This window comes from Sebastes umbrosus, chromosome 3 (assembly GCF_015220745.1).
Source record: "Sebastes umbrosus isolate fSebUmb1 chromosome 3, fSebUmb1.pri, whole genome shotgun sequence".
Taxonomy (NCBI): Eukaryota; Metazoa; Chordata; class Actinopteri; order Perciformes; family Sebastidae; genus Sebastes; species Sebastes umbrosus.
Genome location: NC_051271.1, coordinates 31,146,798 through 31,173,951, shown reverse-complemented (window position 1 = coordinate 31,173,951; position 27,154 = coordinate 31,146,798). Strand labels below are relative to the sequence as shown.

At 39.3% G+C, this 27,154-nt stretch overlaps 1 protein-coding gene across 3 annotated transcripts; it reads left to right on the top strand.

The window, feature by feature from the left end:
• The first annotated feature begins 321 nt into the window (after nucleotides 1-321).
• Nucleotides 322-25,925, top strand: slc44a2 (solute carrier family 44 member 2). 3 transcript variants are annotated; one of them, XM_037765615.1, is made up of 22 exons: nucleotides 322-721; nucleotides 8,506-8,554; nucleotides 8,788-8,861; nucleotides 9,382-9,466; nucleotides 10,345-10,429; nucleotides 10,535-10,654; nucleotides 10,773-10,833; nucleotides 10,973-11,099; nucleotides 12,613-12,696; nucleotides 13,661-13,773; nucleotides 13,869-14,000; nucleotides 14,090-14,189; nucleotides 17,109-17,201; nucleotides 18,310-18,394; nucleotides 18,616-18,878; nucleotides 19,032-19,126; nucleotides 20,747-20,850; nucleotides 20,936-21,009; nucleotides 21,833-21,903; nucleotides 22,001-22,089; nucleotides 22,180-22,264; nucleotides 22,505-23,937. In XM_037765615.1, the coding sequence occupies exons 1-22, from the start codon at nucleotides 685-687 to the stop codon at nucleotides 23,002-23,004; spliced, it is 2,526 nt and encodes an 841-aa protein (XP_037621543.1). In that variant the 5' UTR covers nucleotides 322-684; the 3' UTR covers nucleotides 23,005-23,937. The 3 variants fall into 3 exon arrangements, with proteins under 3 accessions (XP_037621543.1, XP_037621545.1, XP_037621544.1); XM_037765617.1 differs by lacking the exon at nucleotides 22,505-23,937 and adding an exon at nucleotides 24,992-25,925 and having other exon boundaries at nucleotides 367-721; XM_037765616.1 differs by lacking the exon at nucleotides 322-721 and adding an exon at nucleotides 5,429-5,584.
• The last annotated feature ends 1,229 nt before the right edge of the window (nucleotides 25,926-27,154 follow it).

The following is a 27,154-nucleotide window of genomic DNA, read 5'->3' as shown; positions in this document are numbered from 1 at the left end:
GATTAATATAAAGAAATAATATGACAACATAATAGTGATAACAAAACAATTAGGATAAGATATATATATATAATAACAACAATAACAATACAGTAAATATATCAACAAAGACAAGTGTGTGTTGCATGGAAGTGTATGATTAGTGTTTGTGAGGAAGATATTGATTTAAATATCTATAAAGACTTCTTCAAACAACATTGTGAGTGGGAAAATTTTTTAAAAAAAACATAAAAACAGATACATGGACAACATGGGGAGAAGCAATTACAAGACAGCAATGAAATGACCCTTTAAGCGACTTTTTTTCTTAATCAAGAAAAGGAAACCCATTTTAAACATCTTTCTAAATTCATTATGTTTCTCAGAAACACATTTCGCTCTCTTCACATTCCATTGAAGTAGCGGGCAAGCCAAATTATTTAGTCCCGCCCAGGCACACTCTGATTGGCTGTGGCAGCTGTCACTCACAATTCTCTGCTTTCTGATTGGCTGCGCCCCCCTCTCCGTTAGCCTGGAATGCGCCGTGCTTCAGCTTGGTTTGGGATGGTCTCTCTCTCTCTGTGTTGCTGTAGCTCAATCTGAAGCGGTCTGCTACTGTTATTGGTGTCTTTTCCCTCGACATTTCCATGGTAACTGTCCTGTCTAACGTCTGATCAGCAGCGAGGAGCCGAGCAGTGTGTGAGAATGGAGCTGGAGGAGAAAAACCCCGACCCTAAATATGGTAAGAACAGCTTTATTATGAGACTGTCTTTGATTGTGCTCTAAACGGGGAAGGAATGGAAACAATGACTGCAAGGGATGGATGGGTGTGGACCTCATGCAGATCTGGAGTCATCCTCATCCTCCACAGCAGAGCAGTTCTCATCTATTATCTCACAATACTGGTCTTTAATTTTTCATTTGACAACACACACAGTGAATGAAGCACCATGCTGTAAATGGGTGGTTGTATTTGGCCAGTTTGCCCTATTTTAACAGCCTGTATACTGCAAATTACACATATCCCATGAAACCAAAACTAGCCTATGCACCTCAACCTTTATTGTTGGAATATGGCTTACTGATAAAACAAGCTGATAAAGAAAAGTAGGTTGCCATCCATTCAAACAAGGCTTGTCTTGATGGGTTTATATTAAATTAGCTTTCAGGTTATTCTGTACTGCAAGAACACACAAAAACAGGCAAGGTTTGTTTTCCCCGGGCTAAAAAAAAACATTTTGTATATAGACATATGAACATTTCATAATCATGGAAAATCCATCCCCCATATATAGGCTACCAGCCAAAGATGTGACTCATTGGCGATTATTATTTGTGTCACACATGCATTTTCTCAACTTAGCAAACCCACAGAAGCCTGGCGCGGCCTTCTTGTCTCTGGGCTGGGTTGTTGTTCATATGGACTGTTGAGTCATGAAGTTTTCGTAAGCGGTGTTATTCTTGCTTTAATACCCCCTTGTCAGTGTTGTTACATGGGAGGATGGCCATAGCTCAAAAGCAAACCGCAGGCCTTCACACTGGGATTTAATTGGGAAGACGACACTAATGCTGTCAGATTGTTATTCCTTCTTTCACAATGTGAGATGCTCCCACCCGCCCACGCCCAACATGTTAAAGCGCACATCCTCTCCAGTCAATCCATATAGAGCTGCCACTGTGGAGCATTTCCTTGTTGCTTTCCCTTTTACCACGACAACTCTTTTTCCTCGGCTCTCCTCCCCCATGAAGGCTAAGAGGTCAAAAAGCACAGCCCTTTTAAACCGGAGATAAAGGTTTATACGATTCAAACAAACAATACACATTCCTGCTCACCGGTTATCTTAAACAGCAGTTTTTACTAGCAGAGTTTGACCTGTGAGCAGTCTCTGGTTGCCTACTACTGTTAGCTACTACTACATTTTCCCTCTATCTAAGCTGGAGTGCTTGCAGGCAGGCAGGCTGCAGCCTGCACCGCCTGGACTGTGTTCAGCCTTGCCTGCTCTACCTACTCAGCAGCAGACACAGTCAGGAGGCTTCCAGTCAATATTAAGCTAGGAAACACTCAGATGCATTACCACACACTAGGGCTGGGCAATATGTAGATATTATTTTTATATCGTGATATGGGACTAGATATCGTCTTAGATTTTGGATATCGTAATATGGCATCAGTGTTGTCTTTTCCTGGTTTTAAAGGCTGTATTACAGTAAAGTGATGTCATTTTCTGAACTTCCCAGATTGTTGTAGCTGTTCTATTATTTGCTTTTACCCACTACCCAGTCATTATATCCACATTACTGATGATTATTTATCAAATATCTAATTTTATAAATATTTTGTGAAAGCACCAATAGTCAACCCTACAATATCTTCACGGTGGTAAAAAATATTGTGATATTTTATTTTCTCCATATCGCCCACCCCTACCACTCACACACTGCGTGTATACACACATGCATGAGCACACACAGAGACACTAAATGTCCCACAATGAGTGCTTGTCATTTGGGCTGTTGCTTTGGGAAAATCAGACAAACTGTAGCTGTTTGATCCAAGCTGTTTCTGTGAGGAGTAGAGAGCAGCTGTGATCTGAGCCAGTGGTTGTCAGTTTTTAAGTGTTTAGCTCTACAAAGAGAGACTTTAATGTTTGTTTCCTCCTTTCCCTTTAAGAGTATGTAGGCCAGAGACCTCATTAGTAGTTGTCAAAGGAGAGTTTTTTGAAGCAGTAACAGCTGCTAGATGCAGCAGTAAAACAGTAGCACACACAGTAGTTTCTGTGAGTCCCATATATTAGCCATCTTTATCTACAGGCTCTAAATACAAAGATTAAAATGTCAGGAATAAGAGCAAAGGAGATGAAATGTACTCATAAAGTCTCCTTGCACGTACAGTCCGTTTGCAGACAAACCCCCCCCCCCCCGACACACACACACACATAGGCACACACACCCACACACAGACAGGCACAACCACAGTGGCCACTAACCCATTAAGGTAGCCAGAGAAGGGTTCATCTGATAACCCCTCTGGGCCCATTAGTGAATCACATCAGTCATGACATCATCACTTCCTTTAACACACACACACACACACACACACACACACACACAAACACGTGCACACGTATACACATACACACGTACACATGTACACACGTACACACTTAAAATCGTGACTATCATATTGTCAGCAGAAGCAGAGATCGTATTATTTCACTTTTAGCATTGTCTCCATTCAATTTTTAAAAATATTTCAGGATATTACTAAATACTGTTAAGATCAGTAATGTTTGGCAGACGTCTTGAACTCCATGTGGACCTGGATGCAGACTAATTGTCTGGCAGGCCCTGTGGGTTTCCATCACCAGGGTCCCTTGAGTTAGCCATGAACTACCTGAGGAACTCAGAATACCCAAAATCATCTGCAACATTTACACCTTTTAAAAAAAATCTCTACTTATAAGGTCGCTACATCTACATCTACTGAGACTAGTAACCCACTATGCCATCAATTTTGCCCATTACATAAACAAACAAGACTATTATTTACAAGACATTTGGCCACATTTACACAACAAATGTGCTGGAATGCTTTTCAGCACAATCAGAGATTGTTTTATGGCACAAAGCGGGCGAAGAGCCGCCTGTTCCTCCAGCTCTAATGGAGCTGTGTCTCTCTCATTAGCAGATGCTCCTGCCAATGAAAGGCTGATGGAAAAACAATGTTTATCCCCTTCAGTAAAGAGAAAGAGGAAATGTATACACACAAAGTGATGGCAAAGAGGAGTGCAACCCTTTCAACTTTTTTTATATAAATAAATACTATGCAAAAACTGGTAATAACTCAGTTTCTAACCACAGCCAGGGCACTAACACAGCAGCAATACATTTTTGGCCAGAATTAGTATGGTTAACAATAATATCTCAATAATAGAGTGCTCCAGGGATGACGGATTTTTGTAGGCCAACCAGGAAGTTAGCATCGCCCTGGGTTCCCTCAACAAAAAACCAATGGGATTTTTCCACTGGGTTTGGGATTATTGCGGAAAATAAGCTCTGTGGCAAACAAGTTTATGATACTTACAGGATCTTGCAAGATAATCTTCACAAATGAACACTTTTATGTTACTTTCGGACAGATCCAGGCTAGCTGTTTCCCTCTCTTTACAGTCTTTATGCTAAGCTAAGCTAAGCTAATTGGCCACTTGCTCCATATTTAGCATATAAACACAGTACTGTATAGACACAAAGAGTATAGAAGCAAAGACACAGCAAATACTTATTATATTTATAATATTTTATCGGTATAATATGACAACAGAATAGAAATATTTTTGTTTTACTTTTGTAAGGCACTTTTTAGGCGGACGTTTTACTGGCATCCGGTAGTCACTTTCAGTCCAAAATGGCGGAAGCATAGCTCTGCTGCTGGGCGCTGATGTTGCAATGGAACGACCAATTAACTTTCCCTTCTTGGTAATATACGTTCTCTGTTAGACATGATAGTGGATTCGATCTTCTCATCTAGCTCTGCAAGAAAGCAAATAAGCGTATGTCTGACAATGTCAAACTACTACTTTAAGTCTCTAACTCTTGATATGAGTCTTAAAAACCCAGTATCTGTTCGGCTCCCACACAGGAGAAGGAAACTAGATTTCTAAAGATGAACAAGGTTGTGTATGTATGGGCAAGGACATGGCGCTGTGTATGTAACAGGCACGTGTATGAGATCAGTAGTTAGTATTGTATTTCATGCTATGGCATGCTGTCAGTCTGTGTCACATGGCAGCGGAAGAAGTGGGCAGACCATCAAACCACAGTCATTTGTCACCAGAGAACATGTAGGACGGTCTTATCTCTGATGTGCAGTTCAGCTCACCGCCTCGCATGTGTCAGACACACACAATGCATCATAACCAAATCATTGTCAATGCAAGAAACCATCTCAAGACGTCTTTGTTCATTGTTTAGGAAGTTATGATTGAATATGAAAGCACTTAGAAGGGCGGGATGTGGTCGCAGTGCTGTCACAAGCTTGAAAATACAGCTGAAAGTAGAAACAGGAAGAAGGCCATAAATCACATAACATAAGAGTTAAAGAGAAAACTGTACAGTTGTGGTGTTTTATAGTACTGCGACAACAAAACAAGTGCTGTGTTGTGAGACGGATTGTGATGAAGCCTAAAATAACTGTTATGATGCCGGAGTGAAAGGCTGTTTTGATTTCCAGATCATGTCCCTGTAGTCAGACATGTAAAACCTTTTAGTCTTCAGTCAATTTTGGCAACAGCAGGTTCACAGGCGCTACAAGTCTTTGTTGCTTCTGCTGCTCCGCTCTCAATTCCCCCATCAATGCTGTTATTGCTGCAATTCCCCCGACGAGTTCTGAGTCAAGAGAGGGACCAGAGAGAGATAGGAGGCGAAGGCAGAGCTGTGAATACACTGAAAGAAGGAAGTGAAGAGTTAGAGGTTCGAAGCACAAACACCTCATACAGGAAGGAGACTTAAAGAAACAACACAGCACACTGAGAGAGATCTATAAAAAACGTCCATGACAGAAACTGAGACAGAATTAACGGCAGGATGACAAAATACGACGGTCAAGGTACGATAACAGTCTGATTTATGATGAACTGAAGGTTCATTTGTTGCTGAATATCTTGTTGATATTACTGAAGCTTGTCAGATAGTCTACTGCTGCTTTGACTAATGGCTCATGTTCACTAGTTGTGATGTTGATGGACCGCTTTAAGTCACTTATTACCTAAAATACAAAGTCCAGTGGCGCTTTATTTGTGGTGGTGCCAGTTTCTTGTCTGTAGTGTGTGGGCAGAGTGTGTGTACGCTAGTGTCAGTGCATTAGCAGCGTGTAGCAGACGCACTGTATGTAAGCACCAGGCAGTGACTGAAAGTAGCTGGCCTCACCTCTACATCCCACTTTGTGTCTGGAACGGAGCATTCAAAGAACAGTTAAATGCTGCTTCATCAATCATCATGAAGTCTGCGGCAGACACTTCCAGTAATATGACAGGTTGCATAATAGCTCAGAGTCTGGTTATCTTACAAGAGGATGTCGGTTTGCTGAATTCTAGCTGATTTCCTGTGTAAAACATATTTCAAGGTGTGATTCAGAGAATTCTGGAAATGAGGGATGAGCACATTCATGACTCACAGTGTTAGCTCAAGACGTCCTCACTGTAGGCGGAGTGGGCTTGGTCGATGCTTCTCCTCTGCCGTGTCTGAGGTGTTTCCATGGCGGCTGGTGATGTCCACGGGGAGCTCACCGTCGCCGGGGAGCCATTTTGTGGGTTGCTAGGCATTGCACTCAGGCAGAAGAATCCTTTTGTTCAGGAGAATGTCTTGTCTTTGTCAATACACGGCCTTACACTTATATATGTGTGTCTCCCGTATGCATAGAGCTCTTTGTGTGCACGCATACATTGAACTTATTCATATACCCTACTGTAGATACCAATACATTCTTAATTAGGGCTGTCAATCGATTAAAATATTTAATCGCGATTAATCACATGACTGTCCATAGTTAATAACGATTAATAGCAAATTAATCACATTTTTTTATTTGTTCAAAATGTAACTTAAAGGGAGATTTATCAAGCTAGTATGACATGGTGGGTACCAATGGGTTCCTTAGGTTTTCTAGTTTCATAAGATGCCAGTATCTGTACTAGCTTTAAAACTGAGCCTGCTACAACCTCCGAAAGATCGATTGCGTTAATGTGTTAAAGGAATTAGTGGCGTTAAAAATGAATTCCCGTTAACTTTGACAGCCCTAGTATTAATACTTTTAAATATAGTGTAAATTCTTGGAAGAAATGCCATTTGTACGTGTGTGTAATCTGTGTCTAAACAATGCAGTGATACTGATTTATAGCTCAGTTTTAAAGATCCCATATTGTAAAAACTGAGTCATGTCTTTTATATTATAAAGCAGGTTTAAGTGCTGTATAAATACTTTTAAAACTATCAAAACGCTTAATATACGGAGAAATACACACAGCCCGTATTCAGAAATTGTGCGTTTGAAACAAGCCGTTAGGATTTCTGTCCATTTGTGATGTCACAAATATACAATATTTAGACCATTACACGGTTTTAAACATAAACATTCTAAATGTGTCCCAGTTTATTTCCTGTTGCAGTGTATGTAGATAACATCAGCTGACAGGAAGTAAACATGGACCGAAACTGTTATCTAGCAACGCAATTCCGTTGAAATGCACTAAAACGGAGCGTTTCAGACAGAGAGGGTAAATACAGGTATATTCAGGCAGATAGTATGAGGAAAATAAAGGGTTTTTTGAACATTACAGCATGTAAACATATTCTAGTAGAAACACAAAATACTAATACAAGTACCTGAAAATGAGCACAATATGGGACCTTTAAATAGTCAGTGATACATAAGTAGCCATACAGCCACCAGCATGACACAATAAGCACTTCAAAAGTACTAAAGGAAAAGGTATTGAACAATTTTTAGTTTTTTTCTTCTCATTTTGCCCTTTATATTTCATAGTGACAGCACATATACAGACAGGAAATGCCCACAAAGGGACGTTGCGGTAGTATGGTCATTTAACCATAGGCCTCCAGACGTTCCACTAGGTAACAATGTTAGCAAATCATCAAGGGATGTTTGCTGTGAGAGGACCCTTTATTTTTTGGTACCACTGAATACTAAAATAGCTACATTCCTGTAATACTGTATGACAGTGCTGATGGATGTGTAGAGATGTTGGAAATAACTTAATTATAAGACCTTATAAACAGTTATATATCGATTTTAGCCACAAAGCTTCAGTCACATACAAATCTATAGTACTATAGTTATTTTTACACACGTACAATTACTGTGTTGGAGGTGCTCATAATCCAGCAGTGACATTTACAGCGTACAGAGTCTCCTTCACATTTCAGTATATTATATTATGGTATTATTCAGTATATAGAGAGAGTATACTGACCAACCAGGACAAAATGTAAGGAGAGCAAAAAGCATCCACAACTAGTGCTGGACAATTATTCCATATTATTATATTATTATTCAGTGGAATCGTATCATCATGATATAATCATGCTGATTTAGTTTACTAAATTCAGTTGTCCAAAGTAGTGATTTCAAGCAAATGTTAATTAGAAACACGTTTGAAGTGTTTTATTTTTTTTTTTTATCTCTATTTATTATGATATTGAAGAGATATTCCTATGATTATTGTGATATTAATTTGAGTGTCAGTATCGTCAACAACCAAGGGATTCAAATAGTGTTTAATTGCCAAAAACAACTTTTTACCCACAGTTGGTGGTTAAGGAGTTTTCATTTAGGTCTTCATTGAGAGCTTACAATCAAAAGTGGTTTGTGGTCCTTGAAGTGAAACCACAGGCTTTTGGTTAACTATCTTTAGTGCATGTATAATAGTCCCATCATAATGAAGTTAAACGTTTCAAAAACAAGTTATAGTGGGAGACATTAAAAAGCCTGTTGTCTCTTTTCATCCCCAGGGGACACCAGGAAGTTTGACCCAAACTTCAAAGGGCCAATTCACAACAGGTGAGACGTCTGTTTCAATCACTGATCATTATTCTTTTCTTTCTGTAGAACAAGACACAAATAACAATACTCTACTCTCCTCTCCTCCCCTCTCCTCTCCTCTCCTCTCCTCTCCTCTCCTCTCCTCTCCTCCCCTCTCTCCTCTCCTCTCCTCTCCTCTCCTCCCCTCTCTCCTCTCCTCTCCTCTCCTCTCCTCTCCTCTCGTCTCCTCTCCTCTCCTCTCTTCTCCTCAGGGGCTGCACAGATATCCTCTGCTGTATTCTCTTCATCTTGGCCTTGTTGGGGTACTTTGCTGTCGGTATTGTCGGTAAGATTGATCCTACATTACTACAATATATACTGTTTCATTGCTTAAGCACTATAGTGTACATTATTTATTTAAGACCAAAAAAATGTAAACACATCGCACAGCTCTCCTCCGGTACAGCCTTCACCAAACATTTTTGGCTACCTTACTTTCATCAGTGTGGTGTATAAGGCTGTTTCCAGACTCCTTAGATACAGCGAGTCCACCATAGATACCAAGTACAGCATTAGTTGATACAGAAAGATAAATAAAAATGACCATCAATAGAAAACATGCAATGTACATATTTAAGACGTGATGCTCTGTCTATCTGCTCTCCCTGAATGCAACCTTTTCCCATGTCTTTGCTACAGTATGAACAGTCTGTCTTTACGGACTGGAGTTTTATTTAAATGTCATGTATTGCCAGCAAAGAGATAACTCATACATTGGAAATGTGCGACTTTCAATTTTAATATTTGTTGTCATTTGATCTGATGTAGGCTTTTGTTCTGAATGATTTTAATTCTTCTCTGTGCAGCCTGGTCTCAGGGTGACCCCAGGAAAGTGATCTACCCCACCGATAGCAGGGGGCAGTTCTGCGGACAAGCTGGAACCAATCTGGAGTGAGTCACCTGACCTGTATGAACATAATGTCTACACTATATGTGTCCTTGGAAACTTTTCACATTCTGACTATCTTGTGTATTTCATATAATGATACTAGGGCGGTCAAGGGTAGCGCTATAATAATGTGTTAATGCAAATTTGTTTTAACGCCACTAATTTCTTTAACGCATTAATGCAACTTGCAATTTTTAGGTTGTAGCAGGGTCAGATTTAAAGGTAGTGTGATACTAGCTTGTGGCAAAGGAAGTTAAATAACGCTCCAAACGTACGCAAAATTTTGGTGAGGAAAAACTGGCATGGCCATTTTCAAAGGGGTCCCTTGACCTCTGACCTCAAGGTATGTGAATGTAAATGGGTTCTATGGGTACCCACGAGTCTCCCCTTTACAGACATGCCACTTTATGATAATCACATGCAGTTTGGGGCAAGTCATAGTCAAGTCAGCACACTGACACACTGACAGCTGTTGTTGCCTGTTGGGCTGCAGTTTGCCATGTTATGATTTGAGCTTATTTTTTTTATGCTAAATGCAGTACCTGTGAGGGTTTCTGGACAATATTTGTGTGTTGTTAATTGATTTCCAATAATAAATATATACATATATTAGCATAAAGCAAGCATATTTGCCCACCCCCATGTTGATAAGATTATTAAATACTTGGCAAATCTCCCTTTAAGGTACATTTTGAACAAAAATGTGTGATTCATTTGTGATTAATCGTGATTAACTATAGACAATCATGCAATTAATTGCGATTAAATATTTTAATCGATTGACAGCCCTAAATTATAGGCATTACTGTAACCTGATATCCCTCATTTACTTATGATACAGGCCAAATAATAGTTTTGTTTTACTGTTGTCACGCAACAGGAAGAGGCCTCTTCTGTTCTACTTTAACATCCTGAAATGTGCCAGCCCTCTGACGCTGCTGGAATTCCAGTGTCCCACCACACAGGTCAGAAACAATATCTCCTTATCTTTTATGTTCATTGCAACGTTTTTCTCCTTCCTATAAGAATCACGCTAATTGTCATGATTGTATGTTGTTATTTGTGTCCAGTTATGTGTGGAAAGGTGTCCTGACAGGCATATGACGTTGATGAAAGCCAAGTTAGGCAACAAAGAAGACCGTGAATACTACCAACGATACTGTAAGGATGGAGTAGACTTCGCCAAATTGGTAAGTATTCAAATAATTTGATCACTCTTTTTTGTACATGTTAAAAGCAATGCTGTGAAACATGCATTAGAGTATGACAAAAAAAAAGGTACATTGAAAGCTGTTTTTCATGGTTCAGAGTCCTCCCGAGCTCCTGAAGGATGGCTTGTGTCCTGCCATGCTGATGCCCAGTAAAGCCTGTAAGTGAGATGCTCGTTCTTCACCTCCTGAACTTACTTTCTCTCACATCAGCTGCTGCATCTGTAAGTCTGTGGTTTCTGTGTAAAACAGAAACAAATAGAACACTACACATAACCAGATCATCTCCTCCCTCCTCAGTCACGCGTCGCTGCCTTCCTGCCTTGGCAACGATGAAAGGTGGAGTGGTGATGGTGGGCAATGAGACCATTATTGATGCCGGAGAGGGCGTCAATATCAATGCATCAGATGTGCTGGAAGCATCCAAGTGAGTCCTTTTCACTGTATGGCAACACACAATATGGTGATATTATAAGAACATTAATGTTGCAGTTGAAGAGATTACCTTGAGCTCTCGCAAAACAAACAGTGGACATTTGTCTTCATTTTTTTTTTACATTTTCAAATGATTAATTGAATAATCAAAACTCATATATATGGATTAATCAGTAAAAATTTAAATAACCTTTACTTTTAAGCCCAAGAGAAAACACTGTTAGGTGGTTTAGATAACCAGTTCAGGTTTGACACTCTCGACACACATGTTGCTATGCTGTGTCAGTTGACAGCTAGCATATCACACCTCACTACTTAAAGGTCTTAATGCTCGTATTTACTCTGTACGCTGATGTGTGTTTGCTACATTGCACGCCTGCTTTGGTTCTGCTCTATTTATATGCTCCCTGTAGGGTCTTTATGTCAGTGTTTTCTATCAGCGTTATTCCCACTGGGGGCGGTTGCAATGCTCCCTGCATGTTATATATCAAGATGATGAGTATTACAGGCTGTTATGTTGTAGTCTTGCTGCCAACAGCAGCTGGAGCCCCATTATTTGTCATCTTAATTTGCAGTGACATGATGAGCCTATAAAATGAATAACATAATAATAACATTATTTCAGAATGAATTACATCCTGAAGTTACAACTTTATCTATCATGTAAGTCAGTAATATAATGGCTATGAAGCCCCGAAACTGAATAGTATAGTAAATTGATTTAACTACTGTTATACAGTGATGCTGCAGCAGTATGCGGCATATAGATGATATTATAATCATTATGTGCACTGGCTATTGTAGTTTTATGATGAATGTTAGCTTCAGCTAGGTAGCTAGCTGAAAAGGCTGGTGTGTTTAGCTACCAATGTTTTTAGTAGCTAGCCACATAGACTGGATATAAGAAGTGGACGTAGTCATCGTGACATCACCCATTGGTTTGTGGACTGTTGGCATTTTGGCCGTTGCCGTCTTGGTATTTGGCCGTCGCCATGTTGTTTTTTTGCAACCAGACATGATACAAGAGGGTGGAGCTAAGAACAACCGAACTCTGAATAAGACGTTTTCAGGCAACCAAAATGAACTTTCATGAACTGAAAACACACTGTTAAAGGGTTAACGTTGTAAGACGAAAACACGGACAATTCCCAGACTGGACAACGCCCTAAATCATACCCTGCTTGACGGTCTATTTGACTCTAAATGGGACCATCATTTACTAAATGAACATCATGCTGTACTGAAGAAGACTTGAAACCAGCGATTGAGACCATAAACTCATGTTTTGTAACCAGAGGAGTCGCCCCCTGCTGGCTATTAGAAAGAATGCAAGTTTAAGACACGTCTGTATTGGCTTCACTTCTCCATTGTAATTATTTAACTTAACAGTATTATTTATTTATTGATTGATTGATTTTTTGACCCTTTACTAAATGTAGTCAGGTCTAGGGCTCCATACTTGGCAGATGTCTACAATGTTCATTTCCCCTTTTTTGTTTTTACAGGAAATCAAATGTGGTTGTTGAAGCTCGCCAGGTGGCCATGAGAATCTTTGAGGACTACACTCAGTCTTGGTACTGGATATTGCTGTAAGTCTGTCCACTTTCTAGTGCTTACAGTAACAGAACAGTGTGGTAGAACATCAGGAGTCCAACACAGGTCAAAAAGTAGTATACTGTAAATATAATTTACAGTATATAAAAGCTATTATAAGTATACTTGTACTTTTTGTGCTTAATTTAAAGTATATTTAGAATATAGATCTAAATAGATGTCATTAAGTTCAACTTCAATCTACTAAAAATAAATATACTAATTCTGCAATACTTAGTGGTATTTTAGTGTATTTATAAAAAAGTATACTTTCTTATAAGTGTATTGTAAATTGTATGAAAGTGTAATTTTAAAAAGTAAATTGCAAATACTTATTGTGGTATTTTAGTGTACTTATGACAAGTATACTTATTTGAAAGGCATTTGTAATACACTATTTGTATGTTTTATTAAAGTGTGCTATAATTTCACTTCATAAAAATGTAAGTATACTTACAAAAAGCACTTTATTGTAAGATTCAGTGTACTTGTGTACATTAAAAGGGCATACTAAGTTGCACTTCTAGAATGTTTACTTTAATATAATAATTTTATAGGGTAGCTGTTATTACCGTGTGTCTATATTCTGTTGTTGATTATATTTTTGCTTTTTTTTTTTTTTTTTTTACTTTTACTTTGACTGTACTGGTGGTATATTTCAATAATTACTGTTGACTAACACAAGATGCGCGTTTATGATGTTAGAAAATGTTATTTCAGATTCAGTCAGCTGATCTACTGTAGCTGTCGAAACACACACAGTTATCATGGCTGTTGAATGTTTTCACTTACAGTAGTACATGAAAGCATCTGAGTGTTCAAGGCCGACCTCAGCCAATTGGTCATTTTGAAACCAGAAAATATGCATTACCGCAACTGTCAAGTTCACAGGCCAAAATGCTAAAAGACTCGGTTGTTAACTCGGTATGATACAACGTTTGATGTGTCTACCCTCTCTAGTGGTCTGGTGATCGCCATGGTCGTCAGCTTGATTTTCATCGTCCTGCTGCGATTCTTGGCCGGCATCATGGTCTGGGTCATGATTGTTTTGGTTATTATAGTCATCGGATATGGTAAGTCCTAATCTTGTTGTGATGTTGAAGTTATCTACTTTCATTAAAATAAAACATTTCTAAATATTTGGACTATTTTTTTTATTTGCCATTAGGGATTTTCCACTGTTACATGGAATTTGCGAGTCTGAAGGAAGTGCAAGGCTCTGATGTCACCATCCGTGACCTTGGCCTGCAGACGGACTTCTCTGTCTACCTGCAGATCAGACAGACCTGGCTGGCCTTTAGTATGCACAAACACACTTTCAGTCATTAATACATCTCTGCATGAAGCATTTATGAGTCCTGTTAATCGAATGCCGTTTCTGTTTTGCAGTGATCATCCTGGCTATTGTGGAGGTCATCATCATCCTGCTTCTCATCTTCCTCAGGAAGAGAATCATGATTGCCATCGCCCTCATCAAAGAGGCCAGCAGGTCAGTCTGAGTTGGTCGTGTGTGGCGTTGTGCAGCGTCGTTCCGTTCTGTTTTTTCAGCTGAGGTAGACAAGTGACCAGACCTGCTCACATATTTTAAAGCTGCACTAATCAATATAATGACAATTGATTAATGTGAAAGGGGTTGCTGTTAGTGACAAACCCACAGAGAATTATCCATAGATTTATATATTGTACAGACGTAGGCAAAGTTGTTGGTACCCTTCCGTTAAAGAGAGAAAAACCCACAATGGTCACTGAAATAACTTGAAACTGACAAAAGTAATAATAAATAAAAAATTACTGAAAATTAACTAATGAAAATCAGACATTGTTTTTGAATTGTGGTTCAACAGAATCATTTTAAAAAACAAACTAATGAAACTGACCTGGACAAAAAATGATGGTACCCCTAGAAAAGATGTAAAATAATGTGACCATATGGACATGTTAAACTAAGGTGTGTCCTGTAAATAGCATCACAGGTATCTTCAAACTTGTAATCAGTCAGTCTGCCTATTTAAAGGGTGAAAAGTAGTCACTGTGTTGTTTGGTATCATGGTGTGTACCACACTGAACATGGACCACAGAAAGCTAAGGAGAGAGTTGTCTCAGGAGATCAGAAAGAACATTATAGACCTTCATGTTAAAGGTAAAGGCTATAAGACCATCTCCAAGCAGCTTGACGTTCCTGTGACTACAGCTGCACATATTATTCAGAAGTTTAAGGTCCATGGGACTGTAGCCAACCTCCCTGGACGTGGCCGCAAGAGGAAAATTGATGACATATTGAAGAGACGGATAATACGAATGGTAACCAAAGAGCCCAGAACAACTTCCAAAGAGATTAGAGGTGAACTCCAAGGTCAAGGTACATCAGTGTCAGATCGCACCATCCGTCACTGTTTGAGCCAAAGTGGACTTAATGGAAGACAACCGAGGAGGACACCAAATCATAAAAAAGCGAGACTGGAATTTTCCAAAATGCATATTGACAAGCCACAAAGCTTCTGGGAGAATGTCCTTTGGACAGATGAGACAAAACTGGAGCTTTTTGGCAAGTCACATCAGCTCTATGTTCACAGACGCAAAAATGAAGCATCCAAAGAAAAGAACACTGTACCTAATGTGAAACATGGAGGAGGCTCGGTTATGTTATGGGGCTGCTTTGTTGCATCTGGCACAGGGTGTCTTGAATCTGTGCAGGGTACAATGAAATCTCAAGACAATCAAGGCATTCTGGAGCGAAATGTGCTGCCCAGTGTCAGAAAGCTTGGTCTCAGTTGCAGGTCATGGGTCCTCAAACAGGATAATGACCCAAAACACAGCTAAAAACACCCAAGAATGGCTAAGAACAAAACATTGGACTATTCTGAAGTGGCCTTCTATGAGCCCGGATCTAAATCCTATTGAACATCTGTGGAAGGAGCTGAAACATGCAGTCTGGAGAAGGCACCCTTCAAACCTGAGACAGCTGGAGCAGTTTGCTCACGAGGAGTGGGCCAACATACCTGTCGACAGGTGCAGAAGTCTCATTGAGAGTTACAGAAATCACTTGATTGCAGTGATTGCCTCAAAAGGTTGTGCAACAAAATATTAAGTTAAGGGTACCATCATTTTTGTCTAGGCCAGTTTCATTAGTTTGTTTTTTTAAATGATTCTGCTGAACCATAATTCAAAAACAATATCTGATTTTCATTAGTTAATTTTCAGTGAATTTTTATTTATTATTACTTTTGTCAGTTTCAAGTTATTTCAGTGACCATTGTGGGTTTTTCTTTCTTTAACGGAAGGGTACCAACGATTTTGCCTACGTCTGTATGTAGATGTTGCGTTGGCCTTTGGATCATACATCAATGTCGCCGCCATAGTGGGGAGGTCAGGACTGGGAGAGCTGCCGTTTTTCTGGATAAAAAGCACCATAATGTTTATATTTCTCAACCGATTTTAGTGAGTCGTTTTAATGTTCAAGTGTTTATAATCTATGTGGATAGATTCCCCTCACAAAAAAAACTCTTGGTGAAAAACGGTTCAGTAACGTTACGTTACTGCTTCTGGTTCATGGATCACCGGCCGGTCTGTCTGTTGATATGGTATTAAAAAGTCGTACTCTCATAACACATTTTCCTTTAAGAATTTTTCACATTATCAACATTACAGTTGAAGTTACGTCTTTACAAAATATTTGCTTCCGTACATCATCAGATAAGAGCTAGCTAGCGTTCGTTATTGTTAGCTAACCCCTAGACCAAAGCTAATGTTAGCTTATAGATCTTTATGTGTAACGTAATATTGTGTTTAAAACTTAATTTATAACATGCGTCTAATATCGCAAACAATGAAGCTGATGTCATGTCTTGGGTTTTGGAACAGTAACATTGACTCTCAGCAAAATTAATTATGTTCCACCACGTAAGTAATTCAGTTCCTGTAACGTTAAGCTTAGCTAACGTTGATACACTCTTTTGAGCGTCTGGCAGTGATTATAGCGGAGTATTGAGATTTTAAGTAACTGGAGACAAAACTTTCCTCGTAAATCATAAATCCTTGAATATAAAAACGACTCATTGAAATCAGTTGAGAAATATAAACATTATAGTCCTTTTTATCCAGAGAAACGGCAGCTCCCACTTTCACTTGTATGTGTTTACAGGCCAGTTCTGACCTCCCCAATATGGCGGCGACGCTGACGTAACGCAGTAACAGGCTGAAGCAGCCAATGCGGTTTCTACTGTATGTGAATTTATATACATCTATGGAATTATCACCCAACTCTGTAGTTCCCCACAGCTCATATTACTGTAGCTTCTTCCAGCTCACTGTTACTGTTATGGTTCACTCTCACAGCTCTCATCACCCTCGTTTCCAGAGTATTATAACTAAACTGTTCATATAACGTTTTGATTGTTGTCTTTTTCAGAGCTGTTGGGCACGTGATGTCATCGCTGTTCTACCCACTGCTGACCTTTGCCCTCCTGGCAGTGGTGATCGCTTACTGGGCCATCACTGCTGTGTATCCTTTCATCTGTTCAGATGATGATCAAAGATGGTCAAAATATAAATGTGTCACAATCTTTTTCCACTTTTAATTGCACAAATTAGATTTCCAACTCTACACTGAGTTTTTTTATTCATATAAATATTTTATATATTTTGCATTAAAGGGGACCTATTATGCTTTTGTGCTTTTTCCCTTTCCTATATTAGGTTATATAGTTTTTTGTGCATGTAAAAGGTCGGAAAAGTCACAAAGTCTAAGTCCGAGCCAAAGGGAATTACTCTCCCCAACAGAAACACTGCTCCTGAACTGCCCGAAACGCCTTGCTTGAAGTCCTGTCTTTTCTTCCGTAACGTGGCGATGTCATCAAGTAACACCTTTGCATAACGGCTAGTTATGAGCACACCCTCAAACAAAACTAGTTAGAGTGGAGCGGAGTCCAAAGAGTTTGGTTCGGTTGATCAATCACAACAGTGGGCCAGCTGACCAATCAGAGCAGACTGGGCTTTTCAAGAGGGCGGGGCAGGAGCTCAAACAGAGCATTTCCGACAGAGGGTGAAAAAAGGTGCTGTAGCACAGCCGGTATGAGAAAAACAAAGCTTTTTTTTTTTTTAAATTAAAGCATGTAAACATGTTCTAGTAGAAACCCAAAATACAAGTATGCACCTGAAAATAAACATAATAGTTCCCCTTTAAAAGAAAATTAAGAAGAAATCATGTAGAAACAATGTTTGCATACAAAAGGCAGTAAAAATGCTAAGGCATTACTAAAAAAAACTGGAGAAAAAAAGATGAAAAATTACCTAATTTAATGAAATGGACAACCTCTCAATTTAATTGAGCATCTCTGTTAATTAGCCAATTAATCCATCAGTTGAACCCTCAATCCATCCCATTTACTACTTCTAAAGGCTATAACATTTGTATGCAACTCCTACATTTCTCTAGTTCTTATGATAAACTCTTCTACGCTATTTACTTTTTTTGGAAATATTTCCTACCATATTACTAGTTTTTGTCATGTTTCCATACATTTTTAAAGTGATGCAGATGTCTCTTGATTGTGACCTTTTTAGAGACATCCACCCTTTGTTGACATAATATCCTTGACCGCTCTGACCAGTTTCTTGTCCACCTCTAATGAGCAGGTGTACAAAGTGTTCAACAACTCTGAGTGTGAGTACTCACTAGAGACCTGCAACCCCGAGGTAAGCTTTAAATGTCACTGCCTTATTAATTGAACTGATTGAAGACGTGTGTGGGGTTCAGCCAAAAAAAAACAAATATTCGGCTTATATTTGACACCTTTTAGGAAGAAACTGTTTGATTGTGTCCCTGTTTACCTGCACAGCATCACACTTCTCATCATAGTCTACTGTGTGAAAACTCACTTCTGTAATACTGCGTTCTTCCATTTCTTTCACTCTAGACATACAACACCTCCAACATTTCAGCTCAGTGTCCTGAAGCAGAGTGCCTGTTTGCCTTCTATGGTGGGGAGACCCTCTACCACAAATACCTCATCCTGTTCCAGTTCTACAACGTCTTCCTCTTTTTCTGGTGCGCCAACTTCGTGACGGCCCTGGGCCAGGTCACTCTGTCGGGGGCCTTTGCCTCGTATTACTGGGCCTTCAAGAAGCCTGATGATATTCCCGCCTACCCCATCTTCTCCTCACTGGGACGGGCTCTCCGGTTAGAGTCTGAATTTGTATTTGTGTGTGCAGTATGTCCACTGTGTGCTTGTGAATCCCCTGTTTTTGTTAGAACTATCAAAACATGTGGCGCTCATCTTACGCTGAGTTTTTTAACGCTCACGGTTGGCTTCTGTTCCCTCCTCCTGTCCAGATACCACACAGGCTCCCTGGCCTTTGGCTCTCTGATCCTGTCTTTGGTCCAGGTCATCAGGGTCCTTCTGGAGTACCTGGATCACAAGTTGAAAGGTCAGAAGATTTAACTTCATAACAAGACGACTGACTTTCTAAATTACTTGACTGTGACTGTGTATCTTTCTCATTGTCCTATATTTACCAATGAGTCTGTTAAAGGGATAGGTCGGGTGTTTAGAAGTGGGCTTGTATGAGATACTTATCCATAGTCAGTGTATTACCTACAGTAGATGACGGTCGGCACACCCCCAGTTTGGAGAAGCACACAGTAGTACCAAAATGGGAGCAAAACAATGTACTGCTGTGGACAGGGCCGGCAGCAAAATGAAAAAAAATCAAAATCCATTTAAGTGTACTGTAACAGTTTCACGGCCACGCAGGTGCGGGGGTTTCCACAATACTCGTTGTTTATTGCTAACTTCATTAACTAACACATCAACCTTACCAAGCCCAGTTTTACAGATTCTATTTTATCATACATGAACAAAATAGAGACCACACAAATCCTAATCCTCTGTAAACACAATGCGCTGTCTGATGACGTTGATCCCTCGTATCTAAGCAACACAGTATTCCTTTCACAGTTTCGGCTGTTACAGTACGCTATATTTAGAATATTTTCACCACTTTATCTTGCTGTCAGACAGCCCTTTCCAACAGGGAACTGAGCTGAAAGTGAAACTCATCTATGCTCTCTTCAAAGTAGACAGACTCAGTTGACAAAAACAGTATAGATACGTTCACTTTCACTTCACTTATCCATCAGAAAATATTCTAAATATAGCGTTCACTTAAACTGATATTGACTTTTTTAATTGGGCCTTTCTTTTAGGTGACTAAAATACATTCTGCTGCTGCCCCCGTCCACAGCAGTACATTACTTTGCTCCGGTGTGGTAACTCCTGTCTGTTTCTCCAAACTGGGGGCAAAGAGTATAGAAGCAAAGAGATGAAACTCTGATGCTTTTTTGACAACAGCCGCCAGATGGCGCTGCAGTGAAAATGCCAATGAGTCTGTGACTATGGTTGTATAAAGAGACGTCTTTAAATCAGAGGATATTTTTCCTTAGGTAAATCAACTTCCCAGTACGAACACTTTAAAAGCCCTCATTTAAATCATTATGTGCTAAAAGTTGTAAAATTAACTAATAGCTGAATCCAGAGTTATTTTTCTCGGCATAAAGAACGTGCATCAAACCCAAAGGACTGCACCGCCCTGCACATTTATATGACATATCCCGTTCTGCCAGCTTCCTGCTAGCTGTATGCGGCTGTAATAATGGATATATTGGCTGTAATTCATCACTTTTATTATCTTATAATACACCCATGGACTGTATGCTATAAGCCTGTACAGTGGTGGATGTATTAACGTCTCTGTTCCCAAACAACCGGCTGTCAGCCAGTAGCTAGTAGTACTAGTAGCATGACATAAACAGAATTTAGTGGAGTTGAAGGTGATTATACACTGACTATGGATAAGTACCTCATACAACCCCACTTCAAAACACTGAACTATCCCTTTAATATGCATAAAGGATATTGTTGTTAAACTGGGTAGTCTTGAATCCTGGTTTTGGATAGATGCAGGTGTGATGCCAGAGCTCAGAATAATGCCGGTAATCTAATACTGCAATCATAAATTAATTGTAACCCTCTTGCTCTCATCCTTCAGGTGCTCAGAACAAGTTTGCTAAATTCATGCTGAGCTGCATGAAGTGCTGCTTCTGGTGTCTGGAGAAATGCATCAAATTCCTGAACAGGAATGCCTACATCATGGTGAGTCCTTGTAACCGGATACAGCTGCGTGAGAGATGTTGGGTCTGCTCAGGTTTTAAAGTGGTAAATTGCTGTTTTTCTCCAGATTGCCATCTATGGAAAAAGTTTCTGTCCCTCAGCTCGAGATGCCTTTTTCCTTCTCATGAGGAACATTGTCAGGTGGGATTTCATTACGATGTTTAATTCTATGAGCATTAGACTTAGGGCTGTCAATTGATTAAAATAGTTAATCGCAAATGAAACACACATTTTTTATCTGTTCAAAATGTATCTTAAAGGGAGATTTGTCAAGTATTTAATACTCCTATTAACTTGAGAGTGGGCAAATATGCTTGCTTTATGCCAATATATGTATATATTTATTATTGGAGATCAATTTACAACACAAAACAATGACAAATATTGTCCAGAAACCCTCACAGGTACTGCATTTGATATAAAAAATGTGCTCAAATCATAACATGGCAAACTGCAGCCCAACAGGCAACAACAGCTGTCAGTGTGTCAGTGTGCTGACTTGACTATGACTTGCCCCAAACTGCATGTGATTATCATAAAGTGGGCATGTCTGTAAAGGGGAGACTCGTGGGTACCCATAGAACCCATTTTCATTCACATATCTTGAGGTCAGAGGTCAAGGGACCCCTTTGAAAATGGCCATGCCAGTTTTTCCTCGCCAACATTTTGTGCAAGTTTGGAGCATTATTTAGCCTCCTATGTGACAAGCTTTTTTTTCTAGTTTCATATGATGTCAGAATCTTCACTCTAGCTTTAAAACTGAGCCCACTTCAACCTAAAAATCGCAAGTTGCGTTAATGTGCTAAAGAAATTAGCGGCACGTTATTATGGCTTTCACTCTGACAGCCCTAATTAATATCCACAATGTTTAATTCTATAAGAATTAGACTACAACATTTAATCAATGCTGAAGCTATTCTCAGCCCAGTTTAATTGTGATTTACTCTCATATTTTTCAACACAGGGTGGCTGTTTTAGATAAAGTGACTGACTTCCTGCTGTTTCTTGGGAAGCTCCTCATTGTTGGAATCGTTGGTAAGAGAGCTTTTATTTTTAGACCAAAAGTGTCTGTTTTTTATACTGGAGAGAGATCTGTCTGGATTTCTAGCTGAATTCATTTTTTTCTGTACAGGCATCTTCTCTTTCTTCTTCTTCTCTGGAAGAATCAAAGCGATAGAGGAGGCTGCTCCATCTCTGAACTACTACTGGGTGCCGATACTGGTGAGAGGCAGCTATATTGATCCTTTGAGTTCCCCCTTGGGCTTTGATGCCACAGCAGAGGTCTTGATGTGTGTTATTTTCTTCACCTAGACGGTGGTAGTGGGATCCTACCTCATCGCCCACGGCTTCTTCAGCGTGTACGCCATGTGTGTGGACACACTGTTCCTCTGCTTCTGTGAGTAATTTTGCATTCAGTCTGATCTCCTTTCTTCTTCCTGTTTTAACTGCCTCAAGCTGAAATGCTGGTTTCTTCTTCCTGCCATGTTTCTGACTCCTCTTCTCTTTGTTTCCCCTGTTCATTTTGCTTTACTTTATTTTCACACATTCCCTTTATTTCATGTTTCCATTTTCCCCTAATTTTCCATTAACCCAATCAAAAACACAAAAATACGCATCCCCACGCACGCAAAAAAAGGTGAGGACTTGGAGAGAAACGACGGCTCGTCTGATAGGCCGTACTTCATGTCCCCCACGCTGCACGAGATCCTTTCCCAAACCGAGAAGCTGGAAGACGACCGCGATGGCGTCGAGCAGGGGGATTCCGCGGATTCCGCCAAGCAAGTGGACGAGGTGAAGCTGGAGGAGGAGACCCCTCTTCAGCAGCAACAAGACGGAGAGATCCAGCTGAAACAGCAGACGGTGCTCAAGCAGGACAACGAAGAGGAGGAGCAGCCTCTGAAGGCCACGACGGAGGCTGAAGAGCCAAAAGAGGAGAAAAACGAAGAACAAAAAGCCAGTCAGGATGAGGAGGCTGAAAAGAAAGAAGAAGCCGAGGTGAAAGAAGAGGTGGAAAAGCAGGAGTTGAAACAGGAGGAAAAGACCGTGGAGGCGTCGCCTCCTGCTGCGGAGGCTGAGAAAGAGGAGACTGATGAAAAGAAAGAGGAAGAAAATCCTCCCTCTGCACCACAGGAGTAGATGTCAACAGCAATGCAAGGGCAAACAAATGAGGCATAAAGAATGAAAGAACGGCATCTACAGCTTTGTAATAGGGGCCAGTTAAATTTACAGCATATAACAAGCTTAAGTTTCAGACGGCCCTGCTATGTGATTGTCCAGCTGGAGAGGGTCTTGGGCCACGTGTGAAGGTCAAAGCAGGTCAAAAGCCCAGTGCATCTCTGTAGCTTGAAAAAAATGCTCTCTTGTGTTGGTTTTAGAACAGTGTTGGTTTTTATATCGTGAAGATCTGTAGATCATTGTGAGTGCTGAACCTGTGCCTGATTGCTGTCACTAATACTTGTTGTCTTAATACTGTTAACGAATGCACTACAGAACCACCAGAACACTCACATCTCAATCGATAGTGAATCTCTTTTCACTGTTTACAATAATACCAGCTGACGCCAAAATGTTAGACATATTTGATATACTGTATGAATATTGGATCTTTTTTTTTTCCTATGGAACTTGTATATATACAGTAGTGTACGTCTGTTATGTATTTTTTTGGCTTCAGTCTTGTAGAGATGCAAGATGGGATCCCATGTATTGTATTGCCACCTACTTGCCTTGGTATTTTGGACTGGCGTAAGTGCTGTGATTGTGTTGCCATGACGCAACCGTCATGACCTCTCTCTGGACCCCCCCTCCCCTCTTCCCAGTTGTTTACTGATCCCACCTGCCTTGCTATGTCCCTATCTTCTCTTTGTCTCTCTCTCTGTCTAAGTGCTGCATGGTGTTGACATGGCCTTCTGAATGCTCACAACTAACATCTTAATTCTCTGGATGCTTTTGTACTCGTTTTTCTTGTTCGTCACCTTGTGGAAGATGTAAGTTGATTTCCCAATGAAATTACTGATGACATTCCATATTTATTGGATGTAAATCTTGATTAAAGGTGATTGTATTTAATCGTAGTAGTTCTGTTATGGGGTAAACACATGAGTTTGAAGGTGGTTCAAAGGGTAAGTTCGGATCTTTTTGAAATGGGGTTGTATGTATACTCCCGTGTTCTGTGAGGTAACATTATTTTTTTTTATGAATGGAGTCTGGTGGCTTTCAAGAGAGCTATATAATGACTTCAGTTACCCCTTGGAAAGGGCTGTCTGGCAATGAGGTAAAGTGGGTGTGGACGGGAGCAGCAGAAAATCGTATTTTTAACAAAAATCAATATCAGTTTAAGTGTACGCTATATCTAGGATATTTTCATTGCTTTACCTTGCTATCAGACGGCCCTTTCTGACGGGGGACTGAAGCCGTTATATAGTAGCCTTCAAAGCTACCAGACCAGACTCAATTCACAAAAATTTTACCTCGAGGAACACAGAAGTTGCTGGTCTACCGCTGCATCGATGGATTAGTTTGTTTGTGTTATTGTGTGACTTTCGGATCCAAACTAACGTGGCGTCCACACAGCAGTACATTTCTTAGCTTCCGTGTCGGTACTCCTGTCTGCTTCTCCAAACTGGGAGCGTGCCCACCGCCATCTAAGTTACTGTATGTAACGTTAATACACTGACTACAAGGATGTATATATACTGTACATGTAGCAGCGTCATCATGCAGAAAGCTCTTGCATCACCACTCACTTCCCACGTTCACACACACACTCTAAGCACTCTACTCTTACAACAACTGGCTCTAGAGAGGGCCATTGCGTTGGCCACTGTATCAATACTACACGCTTAGCACACGGGAGAAGTTGTAATCTGCATCCTCACCGCTAGATACCGCCAGATCCTACACACTGTTCCTTTAAGTTAATCTCTTAACTGTCTATCGCAGGTGTCCTTACTCTATTGAAGTGAAATATTAAATTGCTGGAGTGCTTCTTTAATTCGTAATCAGCTGAATGGCAAAACAGATTATAGATAGTCAATGCATGAATACAAGAACATTTAATACTTCAGTGTTAGCATGCTGTTGGTTAAATGATGTTCCTCAACTGCTTCTGTCCGTGTCACAGTGGAGGATCTGGAGCGCAACGATGGATCAGCAGAGAGGCCGTATTTCATGTCGCAGAACCTGCTCAGCATCCTAAAGAAGTCCAATGAACAGGCCAAATCTGTTGATTAAGTCACATTCCGTGTGTGTGTGTGTGTGTGTGTGTGTGTGTGTGTGTGTGTGTGTGTGTGTGTGTGTGTGTGTGTGTGTGTGTGTGTGTGTGTGTGTGTGCGTGTGTGCGTGTGTGTGTGCGTGTGGTGTTTTTGAGTGGAAATCAGAACAAAAGGAGGAATTACAGTGCCATTTCCTGTGCTACATTATGTATGTACAGTATGTTAGTGTCTTGCTGCCAAATGAGAATTATATTGTCTGTACGGTATTATTGATCCTTTTGTATTTTGTTACAAAGCCTTAAGCCCATTGGCTCCTTGTATTTGCCCAGCAAGAGTCATTTTACATCAGAAGCAGTATGGGAGCTTGACTTACAGATGATAATTGTAGTTTGTACATTTTGGTCTTTATTGTCACTTTGTGTGTATTCTATCATGCAGTTTATGTGGAAGCTTTGAAGAGTCCAGTATCTTACAATGACATCTCCATGTTATGGCAGATGTAGCCTGTTGATACACGAGTAAAGCTGTGCTTTATCGGTTTAACTAAGCATATTGCACTGTTTAAAATCAGCTAACCAAACGTTGCTAATCTGCAGGCGATTAAAAGCTTAGTATGATACTCAAAGCCTTAAGAGATTACAAATGACCCAAGTGATATAACTTGGACTTGTAGTTTTAATTTTTGAATAACTTGTGTCTTTTTTTGTTCATACTCTGAATATAAAACGTATCCAAGAATAATGTGCAAATATTGAGTTTGGAAAAGTTTTACGTTACATTTCATTTTGTTGTAAACTAATAAAAGTTTGTGTTGCCATATCAGTGCTCAAAGGACAAAAAAAAGGCCACTGCTTAGGTTTATTTGGGTACAATAACGTGGATTATTGTTTATTTTTATCAGTGTTGTCCATCTCGGTTTGATAATGCTGACAAATAACAGTTTAAATTCAAAATAGGTCATGTTTTAAGAAAAAGCCAGTCATATAAGAAATATAGTTTCAGATATGAAATCTGTAAAGTGGTAATAATCGAGCCAGTACAAAGTTAACAAATTGTAGCCATATTTCAGGCTTTATGCTTACTATAGGCTAGCTGTCTGCCTTTATTTATTACCGTTTTACAGGAGTAGCATGCTTGGTATTTTTTTATGGAGGACGACACCTGCCAAAATAAAAAACAAATGAATAAATAAATAAATTACTTGATAAATGAATAAGTGTAGCAATAGTAATATAAAAATAAATGTAGCCATTAATTAATTGATCAAATGTGACATAAATTGATATTTCTGTTTAAATTTGCTTCTTTTATTATTTATTTATCTTTGTTCTAATTCCCCTTATCTGTTCACTCTTCTGTTTAATTTTTCCCTTTCATTTTTTTATGTATTTATTTTTTATAAAATTTTAGATTTATTTATTAATTTTACCATTTATTATTTTGTATTTATTCATTAATTAATTATTTTATTTTATATTTATGTTTAAATGTATTTATTCATTAATTAATTAATATATTTATTTCTACACGATTTTCCCTTTGCATTTTACCCCCTTATTTATTCCCGCAAACTTCTGTATTCTTTTCTTTACACATTTCTTTTTACATTGCTTTATGCATGTCTGCCTCATTATGCAAATGAGGGGGGCCGTCACTCAACGTGTGTCAAAAATAAAAAAAAAAAATTTAAAAAATAAATACATAAATAAATAAAAGGAAAAATTTAACAGAAGAGTAAATAAACAAGGAAATCCATACAAAGATGAATAAATAAAGAACCAAGTCAAAACAAATGTTATCAATTAATGAATGGCTACATTTATTTTAAATATTTTTGCTACATTTAATGACATATTTATTTATTTATCGAGTAATTTATCTATTTATTCATTTATTTTTTATTTTGGCAGGTTCCGTCCTCCATAGATTTTTAACATTTAATGCTATTTCTAAAAGAAATAAACTTAATTTAGTGGTGAAATTAAATCTTTTGTAGACTAAGAATAGGCATTATGGCCCTATATTACAGCTATAGTAGTGTATTCTATTTGTCACATATCGTGTTTCATAAA